This window comes from Mytilus edulis, chromosome 4 (genome assembly GCF_963676685.1).
Source record: "Mytilus edulis chromosome 4, xbMytEdul2.2, whole genome shotgun sequence".
Taxonomy (NCBI): Eukaryota; Metazoa; Mollusca; class Bivalvia; order Mytilida; family Mytilidae; genus Mytilus; species Mytilus edulis.
Genome location: NC_092347.1, coordinates 13848846 through 13861548, shown reverse-complemented (window position 1 = coordinate 13861548; position 12703 = coordinate 13848846). Strand labels below are relative to the sequence as shown.

The window sequence follows — 12703 nt, the reverse complement described above, 5'->3', positions numbered from 1 at the left end:
TTATAACTCTGAAACCGAAGCATTTAGAGCAAATCTAACTGGGGTTAAATTGTTTATTAAGTCAAGATCTATCTGCCCTGAAATTTTCATACGAATCGGACAAACGGTTGTTGGGTTGCTGCCCCTGAATTGGCAATTTTAAGGAAATTTTGCCGTTATAAAATTATGTTTATCATCTTGAATATTATTATAGATAGAGATAAACTGTAAACAGCAATAATGTTCAGCAAAGTAACATCTACAAATAAGTCAACATGACCAAAATGGTCAGTTGACCACTTTAGGAGTTATTGCCCTTTAAAGTCAATTTTTAACCATTTTTCGTAAATCTTAGTAATCTTTTAGAAAAGTCTTCTCCTCTGAAACTACTGGGCCAAATTTAACCAAACTTGGCCATAATAATCATTGGGGTATTTAGTTTAAAAAATGTGTCCCGTAACTCGGCCAACCAACAAAGATGGCACCATGGCTAAAAATAGAACATAGGGGTAAAAGCAGTTTTTGGCTTAAACTCAAAAACCAAAGCATTTAGAGCAAATCTGATTGGAGTTTAATTGTTTATCAGGTCAAGATAATCGGACAACCTGTTGTTAGGTTGCTGCCCCTGAATTGGTAATTTTAAGGAAATTTTGCTGTTTTTGGTTATTACCTTGAATACTATAATAGATTGAGATAAACTGTAAACAGCAATAATGTTCAGCAAAGTAAGGTCTAAAAATAAGTCAACACGACCAAAATGGTTAATTGACCCCGTAAGGAGTTATTGCCCTTCATAGTCAATTTTTAACAATTTTCATAAAATTTGTAGATTTTCACAAACATTTTCCACTGAAACTACTGAGCCAAGTTCATTATAGATGGAGATAATTGTAAGCAGCAAGAATGTTAAGTAAAGTAAAATCCAAAAACACATCACCATTACCAAAACACAATTTTGTCATGAATCCATCTGTGTCCTTTGTTGACCAAGGTGAACGACACAGGCTCTTTTGAGCCTCTAGTTTGTTATCTACACCCGCACTATCTTAAAGTCTAGAATACAGACTTTATAACAAGCACGAATAATTCATTTCATCTGATTCTACGCATGCGTAATGATTTGTCATTTAGAAATTGATTTCACACATTATACATTAGTCTTGTGCAAGATTATTCATTTTCAGTTCTAACAAAGATAGTTTATTATTTTCAAAATACTTCTGCCCTCACCTCATCCAAGAAATCAAATTACTGTCCTTAACTTTAATTTCCAGTATTTTAGAATAGATTCTTATACTATAAACATTATGTAAGCAACTGGGTTACTTTGATTTGCTGTTGCTCCAATCTTCAAGTTAAAAAAAAATCTCATTTAATTTTATAAAAAAATGTGGGCAGTATTGGTGAAAATTGAAAGTACATGTATGACACATAAATATAGAGATATCAAAGTGCAGACACCCCTTTACTTCCTTGTCAAACTTTCTATAACCTGATTACCAATATGATACATTTAATTTGCAGATCACAAACGAATAATCTTTATCTTTAATACGTGTATGTTCCTGTTTAGAGACATACCTTTATAAATAAATCTTCTGATTGGTTAACAGTACTAGTTTTATTTTCAATGTTGTCAATTTTTATGGCGACACGCCCACTCTGACGTTGTGTATTCATACGCCAACATGTGTGTACGTACGTTGTTATTGTTAATATGAATAAAATAAAAAGTTCCTTGAGCCTTATTTTTGATAGAAATTTATTTATAATGAATGGCAATAATTTATTTTGAATTTATTATTCAATGTGAAGAGTCAAAAATTAATTTTATGGTTCGCGGATTATTTAATGAGAAGAGTTAAAAAATTAATTTTATGGTTCAATAAATTCAAAATAAATAATAGTCATTCATTAAATAAAAACTAAACATAAGCATAAATTTGAAGAAAAAAATATGAACACAACATCATTCAGTTGAGAAGACAAGCTTACTCAATAGTAGGTTCTCGTTATTATCGTACGTAGTGTCAGTTGGTCCCCAGTTATACTCATATGCGGTAAAGCTTAGCGAAAGGTATTGCGACGTAATCAGTCAAACAAACTTTATTAGATTAACTCTTTAATGAATGATCGTTTTCATTGGTCAATTCAAACCTTCGACCTCACACCTGCGAAAATAGAACACACGTACTATAACGTTGAATGGACTGATCAATATTCACGTAGCTGGTCAAGGTCGTGTAAAGCTTCCATCGTCGTATTTGCGTACATGATTGTGTTCTTGATTAGGCAATCACAATTCTAGCTTTTATAAATGTGCATGTGAAATTCATTGGTTTTATAATTTTCTGCAATAATTGATAGTAACATTTTAAACTTTAAAATCTTAACAGGTTTCACATCGAAATATTTAATTCAAATGTGTCCTCTGGATCAAGGGACGACATCAAAAGTTCAATGAAAAATTTAAAAAAAAACTCAATCCACATATTTTTTTCATTGACTCCCCCCTCCCCCCTCCATGTTGCTCATCCTGCCTTTTTTCACTCAATGGACTCGACGAATTAGCGTTGTACTTGAAAAATGAAACCGTACTATTCTACAAACACTTTTCATATTCTTTGACAAGTTTTAGGTACTCGACATAGGATGGTGATTTTTTTTCTGATTCCGTTTACTTGAGTAAATTCTTAACATGTAACCAACCATGCTTTGTTAAAAAAAAAAACCGGAGATGGCAAACCATGGCACAGGGGAATTAAATGTAGTTAATAAACTCCAGCGATATACTTCATGAGGTTTTGCTATTTTCGGTTGAAAAACGAACGTAAATTGTATATTGTAAATATGTACATGTAAATAGAAAGGTGAGTTTCTTCTTATACATGCATTTAGTCATTCTTAATTTCTTGATATTTGTTTATCATTTTATCATACATGTTTCGTTTTGTATTTCATGTTAAATACGAATACATATATATATACTACATGTACTTTAGCGAATAGTTCAACAACGTTATGCAGCTCTATTCTTACAGTATAAAATTAAAAATTAGATGTTCATCCATTTAAAATCGAAAACAGTACATTTATATTTAAAAAAGAAGATGTGGTATGATTGCCCTTCTGATCCCTTCTGTCCGGTGGGCGTCCGTTTTTTTACGGATGTGTTCTTAAAAAGTGACAATCATAACTGCGGGATAATACCTAGCTTGTATACTATAAATACATATACAAAAGAAGATGTTGTATGATTGCCAATGAGACAACTCTCCACAAGAGACCAAAATAACACAGAAATTAACAACTATAGATCACCGTACGGCTTTCAATAATGAGCAAAACCCATACCGCAAAGTCAGCCATAAAAGGCCCCGAAATGACAATGTAAAACAATTCAAACGAGAATTGTTCCTTAAAAACTACGACATTTCTCGCAAGTATTAATTTATTATTTTGTTCAACACATGCAAAGGAAATAATCTTCGCCGATGTAGCATTTCAATTTATTACAACAACATGCCTTCACTGAATTCATTCACAAATGATACGATTAAAGTTATTTTGTTTCTATTTTGGGGGACAATTTCCTCCGTTTATGTTACGCTTAGCTGCTGTGTGTATGTTTTATAGCATGCAAATAATAAAAGAGGAATGTCAGTGCAACCCATCATTAATTATTGTAATGGATCAGTATTATGAGATACTTATTATAAGTGACTACGACATTGTTAGGATTATAATTAACCTATCGTCAGTATGAAAGAAATTAAAAGTGGTTCATATATTCATTCGTATAAAAGCGGCACATGCATTTTATTTTAACCTTAAATTTCTCATTATGCGGTACACGATAATTGAGTTGCTGCATGCATAAAGAACTTAGAATATTACTTAATACAAAATATCAGTATAATATTTCGACCCCACTATTTGAAGTTAACAATTCAAAAGATGTATTTAATTCTTTTGACCAAAGGTTTGTAAACTAAACAAATTCTTGTTTTTACGTTCGTATATTAACATAGTAAATTCCATTGTCGGTCACCTGTGTCAATTCACGTGCACACTGACTACATTGTTGTTGTATTTGAATCTTTCGGCCAATGAAATGAGACGTTACAAGTTGTTTGTTTATGATACGCCAGAATGTTATCAATGAACTATCAAATGCTAAACTTCACTGCATTTCACTGTAAAGAGGGATGAAAGACACTAGAGATCACGGACACTCAAACTCATAAGTCGAAAATTCAGTAACAAAGCCATGGCTTAAAAGAGAACAGACCAATAGACAAATAATAGTACACACACACAAAATAGAAAACTGAAGACTGTGCAACACAAACCCCACAAATTGCAGGACCAACCTCTAACTTTCCTTTAATATCCTAAGGCTGAATTCAATAGTCAACCTCTGTTACCGGCATGGTTAAAGGAATTTAAAAACATTCTTTTACTGTAAAAATTTAGAAACTTAAAATTCTAAATTTAGTAATTTATTCGTGGTATGCAGTATCTCTTTTTGGTTTGATTAGAACAAGGGAAAATAAAAGTGGCGGTCTACACGTTTAAAAATAGAACAGAATAGCATATGATAGAATATAGTTTATTTCGAATTAAAGGGCCCAAAAAGTTCATTATTTTACAGGAATGGCGTCAAGTGAAGATAGCGACGACTCAGCTGAAGATGGGCCCGAATACAATGCAATCATTCAACCACCGCTCATCAAACAGCTGAAGAAAATCCTAGACGAGTACCCAGATGACGGTCAGATTCTCAAGGTAAACATATTTGGTAATATTGACAGAAAAGAGAGCTATCTTAAATCGCACAAGTTCAAACGTTTTAGCTGCTAAAACCTGCTATACAATGCAGATGAAACTTTTGATCTAACATAAATTTGAAATCAACATTATATGAAAACTCTTACATTTGCTAATTCTGAAGAGCAGATTGCAGTCTTTGATAATCTGGAAATATCGCCTATCTCAACAATATAATAAAAGGAAGATGATAGACATATATAATAAAAATGTAAAGTGGTGGTCAATTTACGGTCTCAAACGAGAAAGGTTACTGCGTCAACGGCCAGACATATTCTTATATGCATGGACAAGTAATGAACAGTTTCGTTTTAGATCAATCTCGTTGAAATTTGTTTGCTTTTATTTTAGGAAATAATTCAGAACGCTGAAGATGCGGAGGCATCTCAGATGAAAATCCTGTTCGATGAGAGACCGGTGAACAGTGAACTGAGTGGTGGGACTAAAGAAAAGAAGTTCAAAAAATATTTCAAGGTGAATATATTGATAGGATTTGATCCGATATTACAGATTGTTAATGTCAAGGCCATCTGAATTTTAATATTAATTTTTATCTTTACTAAGGTTAGTGGTAACGTATACATTGTAGTTACTAAAAAAAATCACAGAAGACATTTAAAGTTATAAATAACATTGATAGAATAGTTACTGTTTTTCAATGAAATTATCTGGAAAAAAAGGAACAGTTATTTATCTCTATTTAAGATGGACTAATCAAGCATGATCGAGACTGACGAAGAAATCTTTATCTCCCCCCCCCTCCCCCTCCCCTCCCTAAAAAAAAGAATTAAAAAGAACCAACAATCAACTGGTTTTGCAAAAAAAAAGTATTTTTACTTACAGGGTCCAGCGTTGTGCGTATATAATAATGCTAAATTTACAAAAGAGGACTGGCAGGGCATACAAATGATTAACAGCAGTGTGAAGGAATATGACCCTGTAAAGATCGGACGTTTTGGACTAGGATTCAAGTCTGTGTTTCATATAACAGGTAGGATTAACATTCACTGATATAGTCAGTGTTCTTTATAACAGGTTATAATAAGATTATTAAAATGGATAAATTGGTATTCCACGTACAAGGTAGAAATCAAATTAGGAGATAACTGTATTGTATTTTAAGCTCCGATGGGATCCATTGGGGATTTGATGGTCGCAAAATAAGTTTACTGGCGACGCGTTATAATATACAATATTGTTATCTCCATTCTAAGACTGACAGAAAACAACGTTAAAACATGTATTGAAAATATGTCATATGCCGTCTTCGCTTGCGCGTACGTCCAATAGTAGGTTGGTCCCCTCCGTAAAACATTCAGTATGCCTTCGGAATATACAAATGTCAAGAATTTCAATAACGGCCGGGAAACAGACTAGTCCAATTGTCAATTGATGCTATGTAAATAAGTGATGTTATCCAATCAAAATGAACGTTACACACGTTGTTGCATTAGAATAATAGTTTCTTTACATTTGAAATATTGAGTTTGAAATCTACAGGGCATATGATATCTTTTCTTCCAGTAAATCTACATGTACATCTGGAACATAGTAAAATAATCCCAGGGTACATCTATTTTTCCAGTGGACTAGGATTTAGGAGTCACCAATATACAATCTAGACTTCGACTTTTGTTCAATGCGTGTATCGATGTATGAGAAATCTTAATCATTTGATTTGGACTTGAGTTAGTTTTCGATTTGTTAGTACTTGAATAACAAAATTGTGCTCGAAAACCAAATCAAGTATATTGATTGGTATATTTCAGAGGCTGACCATAATCGTACGCGAAATGTTTATGCACCCAAAAGTAAATCTTTTTGAAACTGTTTGGTAGTAATAAGTTCCTGGGGTCAATTTCACAACAACAAAAAAAAACTTACGACTAAGATTGGTCGTAAGTCATGAACAATTCAGTATACTTACGATCAATTTAGTCGTAATATTTTTTGTGAAACTGACTCCAGCAGACGAAGCTAAATTAAGTGACTCTGTTCTGTTTGAATCGGCCTACTCTGCATACTTCTTTTCTTTGAATTTGATGTCTCCGGATAAGATTAATAGGGAATGTAGCAGGTTGTCTTGTAGGGTATTCGTTGCAATTGTAGGTTTCAATCCCTTTGAATGCAATTCTGTATGTAAGATATCTGTATGCGTATACCTTGGTGACCTCTATGTTCTTGTTAAACATTTGATAGTTTTGCACAAGAACAAATTCATACAATTTTACTCTGGCGGATTAAGGTAAAAACATCGCATGAAAGAAGGACAGTGGTATGTCAAAATATTGATTACATGTACCAAAATTATTTACTATACCTGTATTAAAACTACACATATCGTATATAATACCTTATATAATTTAGCCCGACAATGTATGGCCTGCAAATATGCAATAGAAAATTTGTTATTCACTTAGCAGGGTTTGAGTCCATGATTCTATAACTTCGTGACAAATCAGCAGACAATGTGTCCAGCGACATATATTTCGTTACCAACTAGACTATTGACATACAGTTTTCGATATTAGAGTTATGCCTTTCTTCGCCTTTCTTCGTCTGCTTTATTTCAAGATGTTCCAGAGGTTCAGAAATCTGGTTTCAAGCCGTTACGTGAACCTATTATACTCATCCACCTCCTATTTACCGAATATTTATATATTTGGGGTATCATATATAAATGAGCAATAACCTTCAATTTAGCCGTTTTTTATAATGTTTGGATAAGTCAAATTGAGAATTTTCTTTTGAGTTCAAACCCTGGCCTATTTAATGGTATATACATTTTACATAGTATAGATATGGTGTTACTGAATGCGTACTCGTCATTATAACATTTCAATTACTTTCATGTTAGAACTTTGGTATAACTTTTCCAAATACACTTTTGATGAGAATATATTTCAATAAGAAAGGAATAATTTTTTCTTTTAAATTATCTAAATAAATAATCATAATACATTTAACATTCTAATTGATGTTTTATTTTCTTTTTTCTTTGACGTATGAATCGACACTGTTCATCATACTGTACGTGCGGTTTTTAATCACGATGCATGTTGAATGAACAGAAATGTTAAATTATTAAGGTTTTTACAATTCAAACTTTGATTAGTAAATTTTCTTTGTGTCTATTATATATCTGTTGCTTAACTTTACATAACAACGACAATTTGTGGGACGAAACATTCCATATATGTGTTGTAAAAATAAGTGGATCGGTTAAGTTGGCAAAATTAAACAACATCGATGACTTCTATAAAAATTGAACTTAAATTATATCTATACTATTAAATGGGAGACCTCATTTTGTGTGTCGCTTCTCTTCCTTCCAAAATAGATTAATCATCATGCCTCTGTGTCCTGTGGGTACCTTGCATAGTTACATTTGTCATCGCTTATGCACTTTGGGTTATTCTGGGAGAGAAAAAACGAAAATATAGGCGTCCGAATATTGTGTCCGTCAACGGACGGGCTTTTAAGTCATGATGGGCAAAACTTCCGTTAAAAATTGTTTTTAAAATTACACATAATTTTCATCAGTATTTGGGGACAAGACAATTATTTCGCGTTTTTCTGTATTCTATGATTATGCATATACTCAAATTTAAAGTGTATTTGCTATTTACTATCAATTCCATATATATTATCCGCGGCTGTCAATGATATAGTATATATGGAGAGTCTCTATAATGACTAAATTGGCTTGGATAATAAAGGTGGAATTGATAGTTAACAGCAGATACATTTCCTTTATAGTATATATATAAAAAAGAAGATGTGGTATGATTGCCAATGAGACAACTGTCCGCAAGAGACACACAGTTCTTGGAAGCTCAGCTCTATGCAACTGTTAAATGTATAGGAAAGAAGGAAAAAAACCGACAGCACTTTTATATATACTAGAACACACCAGCGAAATTGCGGGTATTTTAGAGCTTGGTTGAAAGTATGTAAACTGTTGTAGAATGAATTTTTGTAAAAGGTTTTATGTCTGGAGAATTTCAGAAAAGGTATAAAACTGAGTAATAGGCACTTAGATACAGGACAATTATTTTAAGCCCTCTCCCTTTTTTCCATGATTTTTGCGTTTCTGTATACTATGAACATACATAAAATATAAATAAAGTGTATTTGCTATTAACTATCAATTCCAAGATTCTTCTCCACGGCGATCAATGCTATATTATATAGAGAATCTCTAAATATTATAGGATTATAATCATAGTATAAATGCAGAATAACCGGCGAAAATAATTGTCCTATCCCGAGTAATTATGAAAATTATGTTTAAATAGGGGAGTAAAGGGGGTTTATTTACGGAAGAACGCGAAATCAAATTTCCATTTCACGATGAACAAACAATTAAAAATGTCTCGCACGTTGATTATTTTACCGATTTCACGAAACACGGGGAAAAACGAACCTTTTTCACGGCTGCACGTGAAATAAAAATTGGCAAAACACGTTGCACGAAAATAACCCTTTACCCCCTCTTTTAAAGTTTAAATTCGGAAGTCTTGGGTATGACTTAAAAGTCGGTCTGATGACGGAAACAAAATCCGGACGCCTTTTGCTACGTTTTCCTCCCAAAATAACCTACACTGAATAATCATAAAAATGAATGACAGATAAGACTATTCATGGTACATTTGTACCTATAGAACACAGAGGCATGATGAGGTCTTCTAGTTTAATAGTATAATAGATATATATAGAACCATTACATCTTTTTCAGATTATCCTATGATAATAAGTGGTAACCGAATGCTAGTGCTTGACCCTCATCAGAAAAATGCCAACCATGTCTGCATCAATATGAAACTGAACAAACTCCATAAATATAAAAAGCAACTTGATATTTCATATTGCTTGAATGCTTTAGATGGATTGTTTGATTTTTCACAAGAGACCCTTGATTCCGGAGAATTCAATGGAACTTTATTCCGATTTCCTCTTCGTGACGTCAAAACGAACCTATCAGATAATGTTTATGATATAGCCAAGATATCAGATCTCTTCAATGCATTTAAAGCGGAGGCATCCGTTGAACTCTTATTTCTGAATTGTATTGAAAAAATCGAACTTTATGATAAAGATGGATATAAACTCCATAAATCAGACGAACCCCCCTTTTTTACTGTGAAAATTTCAGAAAGCTGTCTTGATGATGTACGAGCAAAAAGATCTGAATTTCATACTCACATGCAGTCAGTTGGCAGAAAAATTGCAGAGCAAACGTTTTCCACAAAAGTTGATGTGAAAATTGAAACTCAATCGGGTTCTGGAAACAATGCGGATCAAAGTTGGTTCGTTTTGCATTGCTTGAAAGGGGGAAATCTGTCCCAAGAGCTAGCTACACTGTCACAAGATGAAGCACTGTCAAACAGTCCATACGTCAGCATAGCAGTGCCAAAAGACATGGATACAGACTTTAAAGGTCACGTCTTTTGTTTAATGCCATTGCCACTAGAAGATGAAAGTTTGACTGGATATCCTATCCACGTGAATGGACATTTTGCGTTAAGTCAAAACAGACGACACGTGAAATGGCCCACTGCTGACCAGGTACGAAATAAAGCCCACATTGACAAGTCTATTAGATGGAACAACTGTTTACTTGTAGAAGTACTAGCAGGTGTTTACCATGACGTCATTCAGGATCTACTGCAAACCTGCAAGGCCAATGGAAATAGAAAAGAAGACCTTGACCGCTTGTACAGGTCGATTCCGGACCATAGAACAATAACTAGTCATTGGGATCTTATTTGCGAACCTTTCTTCCAGACGTTTTTACAGACGGCATGTTTGTTTTCTGACAGTTTCGGAGGGAAGTGGATTCACCCAAAAGATGCTGTTTTTAAGATATTTGACCCAAATGTTTCTGAAGGTTAGTAGAACATTGGTGATTACCTAGCATTTGATTTATAAGTACACATTGTATTTTCAGTTGGACAATTTTCAATGTCTCAAAGTTTACTATTTGTTTTTCATTAGCCTTTTCATCTTGCATGTTTATATAGATATGTTGCTTTCATCATTCACCCCTTATTTAAATGAACTTTTATTTTCATTGTATCATATATCAAACTTATTCGTCCAGTTTATGTTCACTTGTGTTTATATGTCTTTTGATTGAGTTAATCCATATCAATAGATACTTTATAGTGGGTCTTTCTATTGTTGAAGATAAGGATGAAGGTTTGTTACCATTAAGATTTTAAAACCCGCTACAATTGTTTGCACCTGTCGTAAGTCAGGAATCTTATGCTCAGGAGTTGTCTTTTGTTGACGAGGTTCATAAGTGTTTCTTGTTTCTCGTTTTTGTATATGGATTAGACCGTTGGTTTTCCCATTTGAATGGTTTTATACTGGTAATTTTTGGGGCCCTTTATAGTTTGCCGAATAAATCTTTTTCAAGGGAAAACAATAGTATCAAATTCTAAATGAAAGCTTATGTGAAATATAAATGTAACTTTGTATAAATGATCCATCAAGTGCTTTAAAGGTCTCTGTGTCAAAGATGCAAGATTTATTTGTGCGTGTTTGTTATGTGTGTGTGTGTATGAAGTTTATTGTTTTATACCGGTAATGATTTTAAAATGTTTTAAGGGTAATTTTTGTTATCTTTCAGTTACCCAGGAAACCATTTGTCGTTTAATGCAAGCATGTTGCATTGAGTTAGTTGATGTTCCTGAACACATTGTCGCTGTACTGAGGCATAGAAAATACTCAGTACAAACATTGTCTCAAGAATTCATTAGAACGTGCATGACATCAGACACTTCTTACAAATCTTTTTCATGTGAAGAAAAAATTAGCATTCTAAACTTTCTTGTTTCGGATGGGAATTATTCAATATTAAGTGGGTTGGAATTACTACCACTGGAAAATGGATCCTTTTGTACATTTTATAACAACAAGAACAATCGAGTGTTTATCTGTAAAGACGAAGTGGCATTATTCCCTGGACAGGAAGAGAAGTTTATCAAACAAGGCCTGAAGGATGAAATGAACAACCACTTTTACATGATGGCATCCAAAGGTATTTATTTCAATTATTCATTTACGGAACCACATTGTGACTATTCATTTTAAAGAACTATTTCACTCGTAAGGAGATGAAAATCTTCTCCCTTGCTCCTAATTTACATAAAAATATTGTTGATGAAGCAAAGGTTAATAAAGAAATCTCAACCCCTTGACAGGTCAAATAGATGACTTTACATTTTATATTTTCTGCTTTTTATTGTAAGCACGCTGTATTATTTTGGAGTCATGATTGCATTTACGAAATTAAATTAGAATACATAATCTGCCCCAGTCTTTAAAATGCATGTTATACTTTTTAGAAAAACGTTGTGCACAAATCGACATTTATCTTTTGTAGGGTTGGGGTTGTTTTTTTCTTTCTTGTGACAAATCGTTGTTTACAACTCTAATTAAAAAAAAAGTTTTATTCAAATATATACAAGAAGTATATCTGTTTTTTTATCTGTTTGATCAAACAAGTTATATAAAATCCTAAACTCTACCTCCCCTAGAACCTCATTAAAATAAATGAACATCTAACTGCCAAGCTTAGGTTTACCTGATGCGGGTAGCATGCACATACATAGGTGGATCAAAGGGGGATTTGATTGATTATATAGGGAATCACTAAAGCGTGACTGGAACGGGCCCCCTTATGTCAGTCAGCGGGCCCCCTTACAAAATAATCTGGATCCGCTACTGGATCCGCCAATGAGCATTGTCAAATTACATTCTAATACAGAATACCAGAAATAGACTGAATGTTGTATTGTCACAATGTCACATTCATTCTGTCATTTGCACTATTTAATTTTCACCTACCTTCATTTCATCTATGATGAGTTTATTCATTTTATTTTAT

The 12703-nt window shown here is 33.2% G+C and overlaps 1 protein-coding gene across 1 annotated transcript in view; it reads left to right on the top strand.

Annotated features, from left to right (window-relative positions):
• LOC139519019 (sacsin-like) overlaps positions 1 to 12703 on the top strand; it is a 29595-nt gene that overhangs the window by 2034 nt on the left and 14858 nt on the right. The window contains exons 2-6 of the mRNA XM_071310731.1: positions 4634 to 4767; positions 5161 to 5283; positions 5653 to 5800; positions 9548 to 10699; positions 11444 to 11854. Coding sequence (XP_071166832.1) covers positions 4636 to 4767; positions 5161 to 5283; positions 5653 to 5800; positions 9548 to 10699; positions 11444 to 11854 — 1966 coding nt within the window. The 5' untranslated portion in view covers positions 4634 to 4635. The remainder of the gene's footprint in view (positions 1 to 4633; positions 4768 to 5160; positions 5284 to 5652; positions 5801 to 9547; positions 10700 to 11443; positions 11855 to 12703) is intronic.